This window comes from Gracilinanus agilis, chromosome 1 (genome assembly GCF_016433145.1).
Source record: "Gracilinanus agilis isolate LMUSP501 chromosome 1, AgileGrace, whole genome shotgun sequence".
NCBI lineage: Eukaryota > Metazoa > Chordata > Mammalia > Didelphimorphia > Didelphidae > Gracilinanus > Gracilinanus agilis.
Genome location: NC_058130.1, coordinates 62,234,162 through 62,255,326, shown reverse-complemented (window position 1 = coordinate 62,255,326; position 21,165 = coordinate 62,234,162). Strand labels below are relative to the sequence as shown.

Sequence of the window (21,165 nt, the reverse complement as noted above, 5' to 3'; positions counted from 1 at the left end):
GAGGGGAGGTAGGAAGAAAAGCAAGAAGCATCGAAGAGATAGAAAAGCCCAGCCACCTACAATGAAAGCATTTTGAATGAGCTGCTCTTCTAAATCTCAGAAACTGAGACCTAAGTCCAGGGGGTTTGAGGTGGGGGGAGTGGAGGAAGGAGAGGTAGGGTTGACTGTGCAGGGCCTCCAATGAGTCTGCCTTTTGGGCTCCATCATGGGATGGGGCTGATCTTGATCTAGTCCCCTCCCTAATCTTCCCCCTTCCTGGCAAGGTTACTGTTTTTGTGAGTGAACAGTACAAAAAGAGGATTGGGAGAAGGGAGGTTAAGAGAGAACATAACATCCCCAGTTCTGCCCCAACAGAAACAAAGCCTGGCCCTGGCTTGTGAGACAATTGTTGCCCACCCTCTTTCTGATCTCCATTCAACTATGAGTTCCTTTCTTGGTACCCCTAGAACTTAGCACAGTGTCTAACACAAAGGAGACACTTCATAAATGTTTCAGAGAAGCTGGGAACCAACCACAGAAGAGCAAGATGAGTAGAAAGCAGGTTGAGCCCCCAAAGGCATGAGGGGGATACCCCTTGTGGGCTGGGATCATCCATACCCACTACTAGGTGAAAGTGCTCTTTATCTGAGATTACCAACAATCTTGTAAATGCCAAACCCAAAGGGCTTTTCTCAGGCTTTGTCCTCCTTTATTCTCCCCAAGGAATCTCACACAGGGGACCAGCACCCTCTCATCCTCTGTGGGTTTTAGCAACTTCTCTCTCCTGGTTCTCCTCCTACCTGTGTGACCATTCCTTCTCAGTTTCCTTGGCTGGATCTTCATCATTCTGTTCCCTAAACCGGGGTATGTTCCAAGGCTCTGTCCTGAACTCTCTGTTCTTCCCACTATCTTCTCTCCCTTAATTCCTTCATCAGCATCCAGGGGTTTAGTTATCATTTCTTTGCTGATGACTTGCAAATCTACCTATACCCTGGCACACTATCACTTAGCTTTTACCCTAGGGTCCATTATTCAGTCTGCAACTGCTAGTCTGAGATTCCCTTCAGGGTGGATTCTCACAGGAACAGGGAACAAGCCCAAGCTTTGAGGGTGTCCAACCTACAAGCTATTCCTAAAACTTGGGGTTCATCATATCTCACTAGGCCACAAGTTTGGGGTCGCTAGATTCCACATCAACACACTCAATGGACATGTCCACATGGTGGTCCCATAGGCATCTCAAGCTCAACATGCCCAAAACAGAACTCATATCCTTCTTCCCAAACTTCCCTATTTCTGTGGAAAACATTCTTCCAACCATGAGGCTCATGGCCAGAGATTTGTCCTTGACATGGGATCTTACCCATATATCTCCTTTTTTTTCCTTTTTCAATAGTCAATCCTTGTTCAGACCAGAACTCCCTTCCCCTATGGTTCTAGACTGTTTCAATAGCCTTCTAATTAATTAGTCACTTTGCCTCCAGTCACTCCCCTCTGCAATCCACAAAGCAGACAAATATTCTATGGTACTCCCCTGCTCCAGAAACTTGGATGGTTCCCTATTGCCTCTCAGATGAAAGACAAAAAGAGCTTTCCCCAATCTGGCTCTCACTCTGTTCCTAGGCTGATTTCATATTACTCCTCCACATGAACCCTCTGCTCCAGCCCACCTTCAAGCCATTCTACAGACACGACCAAGCTTAGAATGTCTTCATTCTCCCTCGTTCCTCTAGAAATCCTTCACTCCTTTGAAGACTCCATTCAAGTGACAGTTCAAGGACAGGGCTTTTCCAATCTCCAAAGGTAGTGCTTTGGGAACCAACTCCTGTGCCTGCAAATTACTTTCCATGTTTGTATTTACTTTACATATATATTTTTTTACATTTTTCTCTCTGGGTACATGTGGCTTTTCCACCCTTGAGGAAAAGGTTGCTTCCATTTGGCTTTTGGATGCCCAGCTCCTGGCATAGTGCTTAGAATACAGCAAGTGCTCAAAAATGCTTTTGAAAGAGTGAAAAGAACCTTGGACTTAGGAGTCTGTTCTAGACCTGGCTCTTCCACTCCCTTAGCATGAGCCCCTGGGAATGTGGAAAAAAAACCAAACCACAGTGTTTCAGAATAAGAAAGAACTTTTGAGATCATCTGTTGCAACCCCTTCATTTTACAGGAGAGAGAGGGATAGAAGATGGGAGTAAACAGTTATTAAGAACTACTAAATGCCAATCTTCGGCTGCAATCCAGAAACCCTATACTCAGTCTTCAAAGGGACAGCACCTTCACGAAGCCTTCCATGAGTGCCACCAGCTGAAGGAGACCTTGCCTCCCTCTTCTGTCCTCTCATCACACTTGGTTCTCGTACTTCTTATGACACTTTCTAACAACCATTCCTTATGTTGTGTTTTCGGTTCATAAAGCTTTTCCACACGTACTCCTGAGATGAACCCTCACTTCAAACATCCTGTCTTACTGCACAGTTACTTGTCCACATGTCTTATCTCTTACTAGACTATAAACATTCAGATAGTATTGATCATGCATTATTCATTGCTGCCTCTCTCATAAACATAGGATGAATAAAGAATAGGTGCTTAATAAATGTCTGTGAAGGAATGAATGAGTAGACCAAGGGGTATTCAGAGGGAGATATTGAAAGATGTGACACAAAGAGTTTATTAACTACAGAATCTCATCACATAGCTCACAGGCAATTCAGGGTGCTGTTGGGCACAGATGAGGTACTCAATAAATGTCTGCAAATGAGTGAATGAACGAATGTAGTTCAAGGGACATTTAGAGAAACACAATGATGGAAATAATACACAGAGGACAGGAACTACGGAATCCTCTCACAAAGCTCATTTGCCGCTGAGGCAACCAGGTAGCATAGTGGGAAGAGTGCTGGTCCCAGAGTTAAGAAGACTCAGGAGTAGCTGGGTAGTTCAGTAGATTAAGAGCCAGGCCCAGAGACAGGAGATCCTGGGTTCAAATGTGGCCTCAGACACTTCCTGTGTGTCCTTGAATAAGCCATTTAACCTCAACTGTCTAGCCCTTAGGCTCTTTTACCTTGAAATTAATATTTGGTATCGATTTTAGGACAAAAAGTAAGGGTCTAAAAGAAAAAAAAGACACAAGTTCCACTCTGGCCACTGACACTTGCTATCTGTGTGATGCTGTGCTGAATGCTTTAGTTTCCTCATCTGTAAAATGGGGATATTAATAGCTCCAACCTCCGAGGGTTAAGGATTAAAGAAGTAATATTTGTAAAGCACTTGGCAAACTTTAAAGCCCAATATAAACGTTAGCTATTACTTAAAACCATACACAGAGACAGACACAAAACAGGTGCTCAAAAATGTCAGAGAAGAAATCAAGGGGAATTCAGGACACTGAACAGTACTGGGATTATAGGAGCTGCAGAATTCTGTCATAGGAGGTCTCCTGGGCTTAAATGCCATGATCACGGACCACCTCTTTCCCTCCTATGAAACGGTTAGGGATCAGAGGGGGCATGAGTCACAATGGAGAGAGTAGCCTCCCACACCAAACATAGCCCTAGAAAAGGTCAGGACCATGGACAGACACCACAACATCTTCAGTCAGAAAGAATCCTTGAACAGCCTACTAGACCATCAGCTTGCCTCTGATGCCTTCAGACAGATGGATCTCCAAGTCCTCCCCTTTAAAAATCTCTGGGGAAAGAGATTCTAATGCCTCTTTCAGTATTCCATGGAATAAGAGCTAACATTTATATAGTACTTTAGAGCTACAGAAAATTTGGCATCGATTTTCCTAAGAGATCCTAAGCCCCAGCACTGAGACAGACAATGAAAGTATTATGAGCTACGCTTGCAGGTGGGGAAACTGAGACTCAGCAAGGTTTGCCCAGGTTTTCAAAATGACTGAATGTCAAAGTCATCCCGTAGAGCCCTGTCTATTGAATCCAGGCCCAAGGCTCCTCCCACGATATGATGCTTTCTCCAGAGTAATGGAAGTTCTCTATGTCTAACCCAACTTCCTCCTACTAGAATACAGGCAAATATCTGCATGTTGGACTCCCACTACCAAGGCTGATAGAATGTTCCCCCTGGTCTGCTCTGACCTCTGCCCTGGCCTGGAGCCCTCTCCCTTCTCCTGGCCCTGCCCACATCCAACAGACTCCTCCACTTACCAGTTGCTTTTCCAGGTATGCCGAACATCATAGTCGTGGATTTGGTGTTTGTCAGCTTGCTCATCCAGAAAATCAAACATGTACTTGATGGCAAGAGGGAGCGCACTGCCCCTGTGAGCTGTGCTGAAGATGGTCTCAAAGAGGTCATCCACGAACTTCTGTAAGGTCCCCTGGAGGTGGGCAGGAGAGAGAGAGAGAGAGGAAGCTCAGCTGACAGCCCAGGAAAGATTAGCTGCTGCCAACAGCTTGGGCCACTAAAGCCAAAGCCAAGAGCTTGCTTCGGCTGTAGGGTTATCAGTGGCACAGGCTGAAGCCTCATTTAGCTCCAAAAAGAGCCCTAAGCCTGCCTTAGCTGCCCCCATCCGCAGATGAAGGTCTATCTATGACTGTACAACCTGATCTCTAATCCTAGACACAGGCTAAACCTTAGTCAGGTCGTGCTCTTGATTCTGGGCCAACAAAGGAGCCTGGGCAAGAGACTGTGAAGTGGGGCATGTAAGTCCCTCCCATGGGGGAGGCATAACTGATGATGGCTCAAGGGCATAGTTTTCTGGGAAGAGGAGAAACATGATGCTGGGCCCCATACTTTACAGACTGGGGCCTCCCCTACCACTAGCCAGGAGGGGAAAGAGAGGCTCTGTCATCTACAGAGGCCAGCTCAGCATCCCACCGTCATGGCCAAGCAAAATGCAGAAAAGTATGTGGCTTTCTTTTGGAAGCGAAACTAGACTGGAATTTATGAACCAAAATCCTATAGTTCTCCCACAACCTTATTTGTCCCTCAAGGACGTGAGGGTGAGAACTCGGTACATGAATATCTGACCCAATCATCACTGACTACTACCTGGGGACGAGGATGGCCGAGTTCATTTTATACAACCTGGAGGTTAAAAATGCATTTACACATATATTTCCTAGTCAACAACTATGGAAGCAAAGAAGATTTCTCAGGGAAGTTCTAAGGAATTAATAACAATCTTTTCCAAAATACTCTCATTTTTTTGAAGAGCTTCCACCTACATGTCTAAAGAACCTCAGGATGACCCCTGTAAGGGAGGAAGGGCAGAGAACCCCCACTTTACAGATCAGGACACTGAGGCCTGGAGAACTCTCTGGATATCAGTTTCCTCCTCTGAAAAACAAGTGAGTTTGGGGGGGGGGGGAGGCAGCTGGGTGGCTCAGAGGATAGAGAGCCAGGCCTAGAGACAGGAGGTCCTGGGTTAAAATCTGGCCTCAGGCAATTCCTAGCTGTGTGATCCTGGGTAAGTCACTTAACCTCCACTGCTAGCCTTTACTGCTCTTCTGCCTTGGAACCAAAACATAGTATTGACTCTAAGATGAAAAGCAAGGGTTTAAAAAAATCAACAACAAACAAGTGGGTTTGAACAGAGGATCTTTAAGGCCCTTTTCCAGCTCTAAATGTTATAATCCTGAAGACTCAAGAAGTATTGGTATTCCTTGAAGGGCATAAATGAGCAGTGAGTTGATCTCCTTCATTCTGAGCCTTCTAGGCTTTCAAGGAAGGAAGGGAGGGAGAGAAGGAAAGAGTGAACAAGAGAGGAAGGAAAGAAGGAAGGAGGGAAGGAAGGAAGGAAGGATGGGAAGGAGAGAAACAATGAAGGGAGGGGTGCGAAGAGGGAGAGATGATGAGGGGAAGGGAAGGGAGGGAGAGAGTCAGACAGAGACAGGGGTGGGAGAGGGAAGGGAGAGGGATGGGAGGGACTGAGCACTAACTTTAAAAACCTGAGAAGCCATATTAAAAAAGGACAGTGTTGGATTCTGAGTAAAAGACCTCGAGTTCAAATTCATCTGTAAAATGAGAGAGAACCTGAGGCAGATCAAGTTCAGGATCCTTCCTTGCAGCTCTCAATGAGGAAGAGGAAGGAGGCATCTTCTTTGTAGCCTCCAGAAGGCAGCACAGTATCGGCTGGGGTGGGGGTGGGGGGGGGTGCTGCGTTTCCAGAAAAGCCCCACCATGCGGTGGGCTGCTTAATAAGTGGTGAGCTTTCAGGAGGACACAAGTGGGCGCTTCTGAGCCGGGCTCCTCGTCAGACAGAATGGCTGACCAAGCTCTCTTTTAGCTCAAGACTATGTTCCCAGAGGGCAGGAGTCCACTCCTCCGGGCTCTCTGCCCCATGGATATCTGCCCCGGCAGAATCAGAACCAGGACTCAGAGACAGGCATGCGAGGCTCTCTGTGTTCTATCAAATGTGGGGCAGTGGGCCCCCCAAATCTTCAGAGCAGCCCCCACCCCCACTGCACGGTTCTGGGTACCTTGGTGGCCAGCAGCCGGGTCAGGTAGATCTCAGAGACCATCTTGCTTCCGCGGTCGCCTTCCCGCTGGTCGAGGTGGTCGTGGTTCTTGACCAGGTGCCAGAGCTTGGTGCCGCTCTCCAGGTCTGGCGTGATCATCGGGGTGCGTGAGCGCAGGCTGTCTGGGCTGCTGGCGGTCCTGAGCATGCTCTCTGCGGGCCGGGCAACAGGCAGGGCATGACTGGGCCCATCCAGCCAGCTCGGCTCCCTCCCGGCCCATCGGGCCAGCTCGGCTCCCTCCCGGGCCAGGGCCCCCCACAGGCCTCCCCAGCAGCTCTGACAGCACCTCATGGGCAGCCTCCCTGACCAGACTCTGAGGGGCCTGGGGTCTAAGCAGTGGGAGTACCCCTCCACCAGGGAAGATCGCCACCTGTCTGAGCTGTGTAATCCGGGGAGATTCCTGCCCCTGCCTTTCCCATCATGCCCCATAGAAGTGGCCCAAGGCACCAGCGACCACCTCTGATTCTTCCCCATTTCGTGGACCCCAGAGGAACACAAGGGCTAGCGAGGGGCCTCTGAGACCTCTGAGTCTTTCTAGTCTATAGAATGGCCAGGTCAGAAGCTCAGCAAGGAGGATGAGGAAGAAGGAGTCTCACACCACCCCCGGGTGGGAGGTAGCGGTTATGTGACTTGCCCAGGGTCACACCACTAGTACATATCTGAGGCTAGATGAGAATTCAGTCCAGCGTTCAATCCCATGAGCCGCCTGGTCAGCCCTGAGCTTGATGCCCACTCCATAACACTGGAGACCTTTTACTGGTTCTCAAATGATCTCTTTCCACCTCTAAGGGGAGGAGGAGGAGGAAGAGGAGGAAGTGAGATGAGAGGACAAGGGGAGGAAGATGTCCTGACTCTGGCGGCCTGGGATTGGATAGCACAGCAATGCCCCTCCATCGGGCTCGGGTGGCCCCTCCATCGGGCACACAGTTAGCCATGGGATATGTCAAGAGCCAGAGGAGAGCCTCCAGCAGGAGCTCTACGGGCTGCCCCAAATACAGAAGCCAGGCTACGGCACGGCCTAAGAAGAGAAGCCGGCTCAAGCTCCCCCTGGAGTCTCCCCTGCCCAGCACCTGCTCCATCCTTCCTCTCGCCATCACCCCAGGGGGCAGGCGGGCCTTTTTCATCCCTCTCCGGACATCCTGCCCAATCACAGCCTAAGTGGGCTCAGATTTGGGGACCCACCAAATAATATCCGTCCCAGTGCTGGAGGCTGCATGGGAGGTCTAGGCCCCTGCATCCACTCACCGTATCTGCTGAGGGACTTCGTGAAGGTGGAAGAGTTGGAGATGTTATAGGCAGAGTTCTGCTTGGGTACCAGGGCCACGGAGGAGCCATCGGTCACCTGTGGTCAGAGAGGCCAAGGGTCAGGGCCCTGCTTGGGCCAGCACGTAGCCAGGAGCCCCATGGCCGGGCAGCTGGAGCCTACCACTTACCACTGCCCCTTCCCCTGGACTCCTGCTCACAATAAGGACACAGTCCCACCAAAACAATCCCGTGTCTTCTCTGGAGCTGTCCCGGGTTCCTCCCTTACCCCGCAGCTCCTGCTGTGACACCCCAGATCTCACAGAGCTCTTTCAAGGCCTCTAAGGGCTCTTCCCTCTACCTGGGATGCCCTCCCTGGGCCTATCTCTGTCTTCTGATAGCTTACACAGTCTTCAAGGGCCAGCCTAAATGGCACCTTCTTCACAGACCCTTCCCTAGGGCCCTGCTTCCCCAGCAGATGCTGGATCTTCTCTCTGCTCCCACAGCAGTCTGGATGAGCCCCCTTGGTGGAGCCTGTACTCTGATTTCTTGTGGTGGCCTGTACTCAGGCCTTATCTCCCCCGCTCTAATGTGGCTTCCTAGAAGGCAGGGCCTGAGGCTCATGAGCAATGCTGTGTGGCCTCCCCTCCCCATGCCTACCTCCTGAGGCTGGGCTCACTGGGCTCCCAGTGAAATGTCTTTCTTTCAAAAAATTTTTTTTCTGTATATACACATACATTATTTATTTATTTTTAGCACTCTTTTTTTTTTTTTTTAATTTTAAAATCCAAATTCTCAACTCTCCCTTCAGCCCAGACTCAACCCATTGGGAAGGCAAGCAATATAATATTAATTACACATGTGAAGTCATGCAAACTATATTTCTAGATTAGCCACGTCGCCCAAAAAAGGCAAGAAAATAAAGTTAAAAAAAAGTCTGTTTCAATCTGCACTCAGGGTTCCATCAGTTCTCTCTGGAGGTAAATGGCATTTTTCATGGTGGGTCCTCAGAATTGTCTTGGATCATTGTATCTCAATGAAATTTTAATGAATGAATAAAAAGCCTGGGCCCAGGAGAGCAGAGCTATGATTGTCCTTGCTTTGTGTTCACCAGAAATCAGAAGAACTAAGACGGAGGCCTGCCTCACCCTGAATTGCCCTCTGACCTCAGATAGCCTCCTTCACAAGGGACTGAATTCCCCAAACACTTATTTGGGCACTTAAAGAACTAGTCATAGTCATGATAATAGCATTTATATCACAGTTTAAAGAGTTTTACATGCCATCTCCCCCAATGCTCCCAATAGCCCTGAGAGGTGGAAGCCATTATTATCATCTCCATTTTATACATGAAGAGAAAATGAGACCTTAAGGGACCTGCCCAGAGTCACACAGCTAATAAATATCAGAGGCAGCATCTGAACTCAAGTTTTCCTTCCAAGGCCAGGGCTCTACTCACTAAGACACCTCAATGCCATCCAGGATGTACAAAGCACTAGGCAGAGGTGTCCAAGTACAACTTTCCACCTACTGCCTGCCTCAAGGACCTTCTAACCTCATGGAATGATGATGAAGAAAAAAAACATGTGTTATAACACTTGCACAAATGAAGCCCCCCAGAATTCAGAAAGGGCTTTGGGAATCAGAGCAGGCACGATGGGAGAATGAGCAGCTGATCTGAGGACTTTAAGTCGAGAAATTTGCAACAGACTGAGATAGGAGAGGGTGCATTCTAGTTGTAGGGGTCCTACAGAGTAAATATACAACTTGGGGAAGGGTGAGGAGTCCGGATTCTACAAGTGAACACAGATCATGTCAAAGGGGGTGGAGAGAAGTTACAGGAAGTCCTGCCTGAAAACCAAGTTGTGGTGTTTGCATGTGATTCAATAGAAAATGGGGAGCCAAGGGAAGTACTTGAGATGGGGTGGGACGGGAATTAGGAAGAAATTATTCTGGTGGCATGAAAAGGCATGATTAGCCGGGGAAGAGATTTAAGGCAGAGAGAGGTGAGGGGGGTACTGTAACAGGGAATGAGGAGTTGACCAGCATAGGGGAAGTAGAGCTCTAAAAAAGGAGGAAGATGCTAAGAAATACTGCAGATAAATAATTTACAGTCTGAATAGAAATAAGTTTTAATTTCTTCTTCAGTAAAACATGGTAAAAAATGATAGCTGTGGGCTCTCTTCCAGGCCTAACATTCTGTATTCTAAGGTTCCTTCCAGCTCTGATGGTCGACATTCTCAGGTCCTTCTGAACTCATGACTTCAAATGTTCTAAAATCTCTTCCAATTCTGGCATTCTGTGTTCTAGGCCCCTCCTGGTTCTGATATTCTAGGTTCCAAGGCCCCTCTCAGCTTTGATAGTCTCTTTTAAGACCTCTCTCAGTTCTGACAGTCTATATTTTATTCAGTGCTTACCTAACCACTTTATGTTCTAAGATTCCTTCTAGCTCTGATAGCCTACATTTTAAGATTCCTTCCATTCCTAATTTCTTTGAGTCTATGCTAGGAATCTGTCTAAGATCAGTCAGTGATCAAACCTAGACTAGGTGGCCCAAGTCAGGCCTCTTCATTGCCCCCTTCCTGTGGGCAGAGCCCATGTCTACAACCTAGCCCACTAATTATGTGCCCAAGGGGTGGCCACCCAGAGAAACTGCAGGGAAAACGAGACAATAGGGGGTAAAATACATACTCTTCAGTTCTTTAATTCTCTGGGAGTTCCCTCCTCCCCATGCCCTGATCTTGGAGCATTAGACAGTGAGGCATGCATGCCTCTCACACACACTCACTAAGGCAATTCCTTCTTTGCAGAGATGCCAAGGATGCCAATGAGGCCTTACCTGATAATGGGCCAGGGTATTAAGCCTCTTCCAGTCATTGTCTATCTTGGTGGTGACGTCCTCATCCTGAAGGATGATTCTGGCCATTCGGCCCTGGCGCCACTCTGTGCAATGAGAGGAAAATAAGGGCAAGACTGAACTCAGGCAGTCAGTGATTCGGTAAGCAAAAGGTGAAGAGGTTGAGAGTGGCTGTTCTAGTCTAGCCTGGTCAGGGGCATCCTGAGATAAGTCACAAGAAGGAGCCAGGGCAAAGGGTTGGCATGGCTGCTGTTCTAGCTAGAAGGCTCTTCCACCCTAGGCACCCTGGGCTCCCGGCCTCTGGATGTATGCTGCTCATTGCCCCACGACCCCCCAGTGCCTCGATTCATTCCATCTTCTGCACTCCAGCTCGCCGTCTCATACCATTATTTCACCATTTTGTGTGTGTATTTTGCTTCACAGAAAGGCTCCCTAAGATTCTTCTAACTATGGACAATTGTTTTATCAGCCTTTGAGGGGCAGCGTTTGCCCCTTTCATGGTGTCCCCAGAGCAGAGAATACAGGGCTCGACACACACTAGTCATGCCGGGCTCCTGGGCCTCCCCTTCTCCAAACTAAGTCCTGCCTGTCCATTTCATTGCGAAGACCCTTGAGCCCTCCGGCTTGCTCTGGTCTGTCCCTCTTTGGGCTTATTAAAGTCATTTCAGGCTACCATACAATTTAGCACTTGACTAGCCATGTGAGTACTGTTTCCCCACTGAAGAACGTTCGCTCAATGAGGACAGGAATGTTTTTGTCTTCCTGTCCAGGCTCTAGCACTGTGGGGAATCAGCTAAAAATCTGTGAATGGACTGAGAATTCCAGGATGGCTCTGAAACCAAGACATCTTCCTGGACATCACCTGGTTTCTAGAAACCACAAGGTTCAGTTGAGGACTGCTTCAGCCCCATCCTATTCTCTGGGCCTACAGGGCCCCCAGAATCCACCAGATCCTATGGCGGTACACCAACCAGGAGGTACCTCCTCCTGGAGGAATGGGCAGCTGTCCTAGAGTCCAGAGTCTCTAGCCTTCCCACCCCACCCAGAGTACACTGGATCTCTGGCTCACCCAAGTCCATGTCCCCAGCCTTGGGTCTCTGGGAGTATGGAACACCCTTGTAAACGGCGTCCAGCAGCTTCTCCTTCACTTGGGTGATGGTGTCACAGTTCAGCACTTTGACGGGGATCTCCGGGGCATTCTCATTCTCTGGATTCACACAGTTCAGTGTCTGCATTGGGGAAGGAATTGAGGAAGAGCCATTGAGGGAAGGAAGGGTGTTCTCCTGAGACCCCAGGCCAAAGCAGGGTCTGTTTTTTCTCATCCAAGACAGCCGTCCCTGCTCTCCCTGCATACCAACCCTCAGTCCCAGCCCAGGCCCAAAGGAAGTGACACTTTCCCACCACATAAAAAGGGTTGAGTCATTCAGAGCTGGCCCACCACCCAGCAAATGGACTCTAAAGGTCACACAAAGAAAGAAAATATCAACGAGGATGGAACACCTTTAAACCCTGCAAGTTGCCATCACTGGCTACTCCCATGATGTGCCACTTAATCACATATGATCTCATGCGCCAGGAGGTCATGCATTGTTGTGGAAAGAGAAGAGGACTGGGGTCAGGAGATCAGAGCTAGAGTCCTGGTCCTGTGATTTATTAGCTACAGGTGCTCAGTAAATGCCTTGTCTCCCTCTTAAGGTGCTCAAGAATCAAATGAGATCATGGGGGTGGGCATGCCTGGTGGCTTGAAAAACAGAGACTTAGACCTTACAGGAGACTCAGCCCAACACTCTAATTTAATACGATTAAGGCTTAATGCTCTAATTTAATGGAATAAAAACCTTTACCTTTCATCTTAGGATCAAACTATATATTGTTTCTAAGGCAGAAGAGTGGTAAGGGCTAGGCAATGGGGGTTAAGTGATTTGCTCAGGGTCACACAGCTAGGAAGGTTTGTCTGAGGCCAAATTTGAACCCCAGATATCCTATCTCTAGGCCTGACTTTCAATATACTAAGCCACCTCACTGCCCCTGGGCCCAGTGAGTCTAAGCAACCTGTCTCATGTAGCATGACAAGAAAGTGACAAAGCTTGAACCAAGGTCTACTCTTGTATGCACCCACTATGTAATGCCACCTCTTAAAGACAAGCATTACTGTTCTTTGATCATCCACCTATGGGAGTTTTTTCTCCTGTGTCTCCTTCCCCTGCAAATGCTCTGCCACCAGGGCTGGGAAAGGGCTGGGACCCTGGCATTTTCTCTAGGAATACCTGTTTGACAGATATCCAACTCTTGGACTATGAAACTTTAAGGGGCTAAGAGAGATCTGAAAATCCAAGACTAGGATAATGACCCAGATATGTGAGATGCAAATGGGAAAGGAAGCCAGGTGTCATGGAGAGATGTAGAAGGGAACTCAAATTTGGAGGGAATCTCCTGTGCAGTAATTATACTCAGTACTGGGGATGATCCAGCAGCCCTTGAGAGACCCTGGACATGAAAGTCAACACCAGACATGCCCCAAAGCCCTCCTCCTCCCCCTTCCCAGCCACCCCCAAACTATCAGGACCAAAGGGAGCCCCCCCAAGACAATGGAGATGGCCACCTTTGGGACCAAAGAGCCCAGTGGAAAGAGAGGGCTATCCTGACTCACCAGCATCTTGTAGTCAATCTGCTGGCGGATGAGTTTGTCTTCACTCAAGGAATAGCGGGCCTCACCGGTGATGGCATCGATTGGGCCTTTCTCCATCTGCTGCTTGATGGCACAGTACAACATGAAAAGAGGCTCCCCTGCACACTCCTAAGGTGGGAGGACACAAAGGAACCTTGGTCACAGAGGATGAGACATTCATACCCTCCCTGAAGGTCACAATTCAAGAACTGGGCCCCTATAGCCCTGGGCCCACCACCCCAAACCAAGCAGGCAAGCTCCTTTGAGGACAGTTATGATGAGGAATCTTGAGGGCTCACCTCTGCCAGGAAGCCACCCAGATGAATCCACCTTCCCCTGAGCTCCCCCAACTCTGAACTCCAAAAGCATCCATTTTAACCAAGTGCTTATCATTAACTCCTGCTATTGTTGTTGTTTGTCCTCCGTACCCACAGAGGATCAAAGGGACATCACTTGATGTGAGCACAAACTGGATTTAAGCGAGGTTGAGCCACTTTTCTAAACATCCCATTCTCTGATGTTTCAAGAAAATGGCCTCCGATCTCCCATTAGCATGGCAGGGTCAGGTTTTGCCCCATGCCTATGATGGGCTCCCTCTTCACCTCCAGACTCTGAATCCCCAGCATCCCCAAAGTTCAGCTCAAACACCACTTCCTCCATGAGGCCTTCCCAAATCCTCTAGCACTTAGAGCATTTCCTGCCAAAATTCCTTTGCTATTTCCACATGTACGGGTTATTTCCCATTTTTAGGGCAGGCCCTGTTTAATTTTTGTCCTGGTACCCAAGTGCCCAGCACAGTGCCTGGAACCTAGGTGCTAAACAGAAGCTTATGGATGGTCTGATCAGCTGAGGAACATCAGCTGTGCGCACATCACCAGGCTAGGAGGCCTAACCCCTGGCACAAAACTGAACAGAGCTGATTCCCATGTGGTTCCACCAGTTGCCCGCTCTGGGCCCCGTCTCTGTTCAAATCCCATCCATCTGTCCTTCCAGGTCCATCTCAACTTGGTCCCTCTCTGGGAAACCTCCTCTGACCAGCCTTCACAGTGTCTGCTTCCTTCAGCAGCCCTGATGCTTGGGATGTACACGGCCTCACTCTGCCCAATTCTGCCCTAACTCCCGGTCACTGTTGCTTCATCTCCCCTTGGGAGTCCCCCTCTAGGTCCCAGCCTTTGGCATGGCCACCAAATGAGATGGTTTGGGGTGGGAGGGAAGGCTGGACGTAGACTGGATCTGTGGGAGGAACTCTTAGTATGATGAAGTCTTCCACAGGGTGGCAAGCCTAAGGCACACAAAGGATGCTGAAAGATTTGAACCCAGGACTTCCTGCCCCTCAGTTCAGTCCTCATCTCCTAACCACACTGCTTTTCAGGTGATGAAATCACACGTGCAAAATGCTGTCATGTGTAACCAGAATAGCTACTCCTCTTGTTATTAGCCAGGGAGCTCCTCGAGGGTCTGGCCCATGACTCTGGATTCCCATCACTGAGGGGCTCCAGGCAGGGCTGACCTTAGGAAATAGCAGCATCACTGGCAACAAGGAAAGGAACCAAAAGAGGGCCCCTGTGTCCAAAGAGCATTTGAATCATTGCGGAACACAGAGGTGGCTGCCTGGAGAGAGCCAAAAAGATGGCGGCTCCAACTCCAGCTCTGTAACTTGTGTGAACCTGGGCAAGGCCCATCATCTCTGGGGCTTCACTATTCATCTATAAACTCAAGGGGACAGAACCTGACCTCGAAGGTCACTTCCAGTTAAAAATCTGGAAGCGTGAGGGGGCAAGTAGGTGGCTCAAGGATCAAATCTAGCCTCAGATACTTCCTAGCTGTGTGGCCCTGAGCAAGTCACTTGACCCTGAAACTTAGTAAGTGCCTGTGCCTTTGTGACTAAGTGGGAATTCCATAATTCTATTTATATTGCTTCATATTGTGGGTGAGAGACCCAGGCTAAGTGGCCAAGAGTATCAGGGTTCTGGGGAAAGAGGTCAGTGACTGTTCCCAGGCCCAGCTTGGGGGGGGTGGAGGGAAGGAGAACTGGGACTTGAAGGAAAAGCCAGCCTGAGGCCCTTAGGATCCATGTCCAATGAACACCTGTCCAAGGCATGAAGAGGCATCTTAGAAGGCCCTGGAAAGCGCTTCCTGTCTGTCAGGCTCCACTTCCTGTCTGTACCAGGGTGACAAGCCGGGGGGATTCTGGGTCCTTTCCAGCTTTAGAGGGCTCCAACTCGATGATCCCAAACAAGGTCACCCTGAGGCCTGGCCTTGCCACGAGGAGCTCAGCCCATCCTGTGCCTGGCACCCAACATCTAGGGCTGCCCACTCCAAGGTCCAGCAGAATCTCACAAGAGGGCTTCCCACTTGGGGACAGAGGACCGGCAGCAAACAGCAGAGGAGTTCCACTGGCCTCGTCCCTCCTCCTCAGCCACCTCACAAATAAATTGTCCTTTGGACCAAAGTGCAGTGCTCCCCCTGTCACCATATGCTGTTAGCATCTCGTTAGCATCTGCGGTAATTAAAGAGACAGCTGCTAACGAGCAGGAGCACGCATATATCATCCCGAGACCTTCCGACAACACGCCTGTCTTTGAAATTATGTTTCATTTGCAAACTCGGCTTCATTAAGTCAGCTTCGGGAGAGGAGGAAAAAGGGCGCTGGAGAAGGGGAGAGCAAGAAAGACGACCCAATTTGGAGCTGGAGCCACTTATTAATAGCCGTCTCTCTTCCTGGAAGATGCGGAAGCCAAAAGAAAGGAGTGCGAAAGCCTGCAGCCTGGGGAGTCATGGCCTACTCTTTCATCTGCTCACCCCTCAGGACGGCCAGGACTGCACCCTCCCAGCCTTCACACCTAAAGAGGGTCCGCTGGCCAAAGCTTGGGGGGAAAGAAGGAGGTTGACTGGCCAGACTGCACCCCCAACAACCCTGGAGTCTATCTCATCTATGGTGAAATCCCAGTTTCTTCATTTGTAAAATGTGGGAGCTGGCCTCAGGCCATGTACCCCAAGTAAGTCCCTCTGAATTCCGTGGCTCTGTGGGATTACACGGAGCCAGTTTCCTGATCTATAAAATGGAGATATTGCCTATTTTTGTCTACCTCATAAGATTGTTGTGAGGGACAACAGGAGGCAAAATATGTCCCAAATCTTCATAAATGATAAAGCATCACAAATATTATCATTTCTCCTCATCCCAGGAGTTTTGTCCTCTGGGCTCTACCCTACCTGAATCAGCTCTTACTTCTTCCATGAAGTCCTCCCAGATAGGAGCACTGCCTCAGAATCAGGAGACCCAGGCTCTAACTCTTGGCTCTGAGGTTCAACAGCTGCATCATCTCAGACAAGTTACTTCCTGCTTCAGACCTCAATGTACAATGGAGGTGACAGACAAGATGGGGGGGGCTCTTAAGCCCCCTCACCCTGAGTCTGGGGAAGCCTATGGCCCCCTTCTCAGAAGAGTGTTTTTAAATGTAGAAAAAAAAGACGTAAGATTAAAAGGGAAACCAGTTATAGTGGAAGTGACCCAAATATCTCTTAAAAAACCAAGTTCACAGCCCCAAGGTGACCAAGCCTCTGCCTAAAATCTGGGTTCTACCATTCTGCAGTCTAAGGTCCCTCCCATCTCTCACATTCCACATTCCAAAGTCTTCTCTAGTTCTGATACTCGGTGACAGAAAATCTTTCTCAGCTCTGACAGTCTGTTCCTAAATTCTAGTATTAGATTTCTATATTCTAAGAGTGCACATCACTATATTCTCAGGCCTGGACATTCTCTATTCTCTGTATTCATTATCAACTTAGGGCTCTTCCAGTTCTGACATTCCACGTCATAATTTCCTGCCCATTTTGGACAGTCCATTTACATCGATGTATTCTGCTCCCAGCCCGGCCATAAGACACTGCTGACCAGACTACATGAGGGGCTGCCCACACCAATACGCCCTGCTGCCCCTGGCCAGGAGTCCACGGGCCTCACCCTCACCACCATGAAGGCTGCAGTTTCCTACAGAGAGGCCCCCAGGCGGAGACACATACACCTAGTGCTGCTGGAGACCAGGGAGTGCTGGGAAGTCCCCCGGGGCAGGATGAGGGAGGAGGCAAGGCCTCTGAGGCTCAGGGGAGAGTAAGACTGGGTGCCTGCATGGAGAATGTGCATTCTGAAGAAGTTTCCAAATTAGAAAAGCCTCCCACGGGAGCCATGAAATCATGTGGAGAGGCGGTCATCCCCGGCAACTCTCAGGCCCACAGTCACAGCTGGACACCAGCTGAGGCATCGACAGAGGCCCTGAGGAAAAAAGATATTTTGGGTCGGATCTGTGTGGCTCAGAGACATGCCTGGAGCAGAGAGGAGGGAGACTCCCTGATAAGAGGACCATCCTCAGAGGTGCTCATAAGCAGCCTGGAGCACCCCGCCAAAGTCCCTCCCATTCAGTGATGGACCCCAGAAGGCCACCTTCTAGAGGACCTTCAACAAGCCAGTAGTAACAGTGGCCCTTCCTTCTCCCTCCCTAGCGGGCAGGCCTAACCTTCAGGGGCAGGGGGTGAGGCCTGTGTCACAGGCATGAGAACACTAATTAGTGGGGTAGAGAGGAAAGGAGAGAGCACAAAGGAGAGCAAGACCCAGCTCCGGCGCTTCCTGGCAGTCCTCGGGCTCAGTTTGTCCATCTATAAATTTGGGTAATAATGCTCACGCTACCCACCTCTCAGGGATATTATGAGCCTTTGCTAGGTGTGCTAAGGGAGCAGGATACAAGAACAAAAGTAAATGAGACCTTGGCCTCAAAGAGCTTCCATTCTATGGGGGAAACAATGGGTATGTGTGCATACACATCTACAAAGCAACAGAGTAACACAGAAAGAATATCAATACCTCAATAGTTACATTATTAGATACTAGTCATGGCTGTATTATTCATTTCATTATATTTTAGATGTTATAAGTATCAAAATAATGCAAATATGGCCATATATAAATACATTGTACTTACATATAATTTTCTATATCATTCCTATAATACACATTGTAAAATCTACATTCTAACATTGTCTGTCTATCTAGAGATGACAAGATAGAGAGATAGAGGCTCTTGGCCTTCTTTCCATAAGAGATGGCACTAAGGATGTGGAATGCAGTATATTTTGCCATATATGACTGACACAGTGGTGTTGCCAAACAGCTGGTTTTCCTCTTTCTTTTCTAATCTTTACTAAAAGGACCCGCCTCCCTGGGAGGAGAGGAGGGAGCAATCAGTTAAAAACATGAGAGTGGACTAAGAACAAAAGGTATAGTAGAGTTTTCTTTTCATTGTGGACCATCTACTCTCAGACCTGGATGGAAGAACATTTTTATCAATAACTGCAATGGGGGGAGGGGGAGAGAGAGAGAGAGAGAGAGAGAGAGAGAGAGAGAGAGAGCACGAGCGTGTGAGAGCACTAATGGTGGGTGACAGAACTGGGATCCAAAAATATGTCAACGGAGAGAAGAAAAAGATGAATGCAATAAGCTAGCATTTAATAGAGATAAATGTGCAGAACAGGAAAGCATGGCTAATGACATGAAAAGGATCTGGGGGTTGCAGTGGGTTGCCAACTCAGTGCAAGTTAGCCACCTTCCTCCCACAAATCTTACACATGTAATAGGCTGAGGAACAAGGTAGTCCCTGCTGTTATCTGCTCAACAGTGTACTGGGTTCTAGTTGTGCCTCGGACAGGAGCAAACCATCCATTAGGCAAATAACTGCTTGTGTGCCCTGTTTCCTCATTCTGCCTCCATCTTCTCCCTGTCATCTCCCTTGTCTAATGCTGCCCTGTCAGACCACAGGGCCTCCAGGAAGCATACTTCATTTGGGGATGGCTCCATTAGGCAATTTTTCTTTACAAGAAGTCAAAATCTGTTTCTTTTCATTAACTCTGAGAAACTGACAAAATGAAAGTCCTAAAGAAAAGATTATGAAATATCCCTTTAGCCTTGGCAAAGATGTGGGAGACTACCAGGGCAAAATACCGTATGGACCATTAGATGCGGTCATAGCATTAGACATTTTTGGTTGTTTTTTGGTTTTGTTTTGATTTGTTTGGGGGTTTTTTAGTGACAAGTGAGGATTCAATTTGGAGCTGACATGGGGGCTTGGAGAGTTGAAACGATTGTGAAGAAAATATAAAAGACATCAGTAAAATATTTTTACAGCTCCCCAGATCTGCTCCAACCTATGCAGGATGGGAATGTTTGCTTCCTTCTTTGTGAGAGTGTCCCCAGCCCTCTCTCTTCTGGGAGGGAGGGGACAGTCCATTTTCCAGAGGAGAAAACTGACATTCAGAGCAGTTCAATGACTTCCTGACTCACCTCCAGGCACACAGAGCAGGCACCTCCTGGGTGCCTCAGACCTAGGATTGCTCTCCTCTGACATCTCAGATACCTTCAAGTCAGCCCTGACATTACATGAGTCTAGACTGTCTTCTGCTGTTCACTCCTTACTGCCCATGGGGCTCTCTCTCTCCCTCACAAATGCTGCTTGGTCTTTTTCAGGAAGGAATGATGTCTTAGAGGTCACGAAGCAGAGAACACCAGAGTTGAAGGGAACCTCAGGAGAGCAAGTAGTGGAATATAGTGTTAAAGCAAGAAGCCATCTCCTTAGAGATCCTCCAGGCTTTTCAACTTGGGACTTTTGAATTTTTTTAAAAATTCTGACAACTGTATTTCAGTGTAATTGGTTTCATTTGTAATCCCCTGAGTTTTGTTTTGTGCATTTAAAAACATCCTTCTGAGAAGAGGGTCATGGGCTTCATCAGGCCACAACAGGGGCCCAGACACCTAGAAAATTGTTCCAGTCACATTCTCTTATCTCAGGGATGGGGACTCTAAGGCCCACAGAAGGGACCCTGGTCATATAGTGGGCGCCTGGCAGATGGGAGCAGATGGACAAATGGGGACCTCAGAGCAGAGGTCACTGGGGAAAGCCAGAGGAGGACAGTCTGCTGTGAATGGAGAGACAGGGCCCGGTGTGTCGGGCTCCTACAGTCCCATCTCTGACCTTTCAGCCTCCTTCCCTGCGAGCTCTCCCCAAAAGGCCTCCAGGACGTATCTCACCTCATTCAGGGGGCCCGAGGCCCCCAGCACTCCCACTGCCCGCCTCCCAGAGGCCATGACGACAATAGCGGGCGTTTTATATTGTGCTTTGCGATTACGTAGCCCTCTCTCTCCTAGGAGGGAGGGGACGGTCGTCTTCCAGAGGAGGAGACTGACATTCCGAGCAGTTAAATGACTTCCTGACTCATGTCCAGGTACAGAAGGCAGAAGGTAGCCATTTCTTGGCTCTTCTGCTCTGCTTGGGGCTGGTCACCTCCCCTTTCCTGGACTGGGTTTCCACATGTGTAAGGTGAAGATCCTTCCGAAGTTCCCCGGCGTCTCCACTCTCATTCCACTTAAGCTCTTTATCCCCGACCCCCCCCCCCCCAGTCCCAAAGCCGGATCCTGGGTTCCCTGTAGGAGCTGGGCACGTTGGCCGAATTCAGGGTATCCATCGCTTCATCAATAAGCATGGATTAAGCCAGGGAACGTCTTCACCCTGAAAGCTCCCGCTGCTCCTGCGACCTCTCCTCCTGCCTGGCTGCATTGTCTCAGAACCTCGGACTTTAGGAGGATCCCCTGGGCCTTTCTCTACTGTGTCTCCTCTCCGGCTACCTTTGGACCCACCTCCTTTTGGAGGTTCTTCTAGCTTCCCCCATTAGAAGGTAAACTCCTTGGGACAGTGAAGAGTGCCAGGCCTGAAGTCAGGAGGTCCTGGGTTCAAATTTGGTCTGACACTTCCCAGTTGTGTGTGACCCTGGGCAAGTCACTTACCCCTGCTGGTCTAGCCTTGCCACTCTTTTGTCTTAGAGCTGTTACTCAGACAGAAGGTAGGGGTTAAAAAAAAAAAAAGAAAAGAAGTGTCCACTCCCTACGGTCAG

General features: G+C 49.0%; 1 protein-coding gene across 1 annotated transcript in view; it reads right to left on the bottom strand.

Moving 5' to 3' along the window:
• Positions 1 to 21,165, bottom strand: part of PLXNA1 (plexin A1) — a 224,964-nt gene that overhangs the window by 28,310 nt on the left and 175,489 nt on the right. The window contains exons 22-27 of the mRNA XM_044676176.1: positions 13,210 to 13,356; positions 11,629 to 11,788; positions 10,542 to 10,645; positions 7,706 to 7,802; positions 6,422 to 6,612; positions 4,148 to 4,317 (exon numbers count right to left, since the gene is read on the bottom strand). Of these exons, the coding sequence (XP_044532111.1) occupies positions 4,148 to 4,317; positions 6,422 to 6,612; positions 7,706 to 7,802; positions 10,542 to 10,645; positions 11,629 to 11,788; positions 13,210 to 13,356 (869 nt within the window). The remainder of the gene's footprint in view (positions 1 to 4,147; positions 4,318 to 6,421; positions 6,613 to 7,705; positions 7,803 to 10,541; positions 10,646 to 11,628; positions 11,789 to 13,209; positions 13,357 to 21,165) is intronic.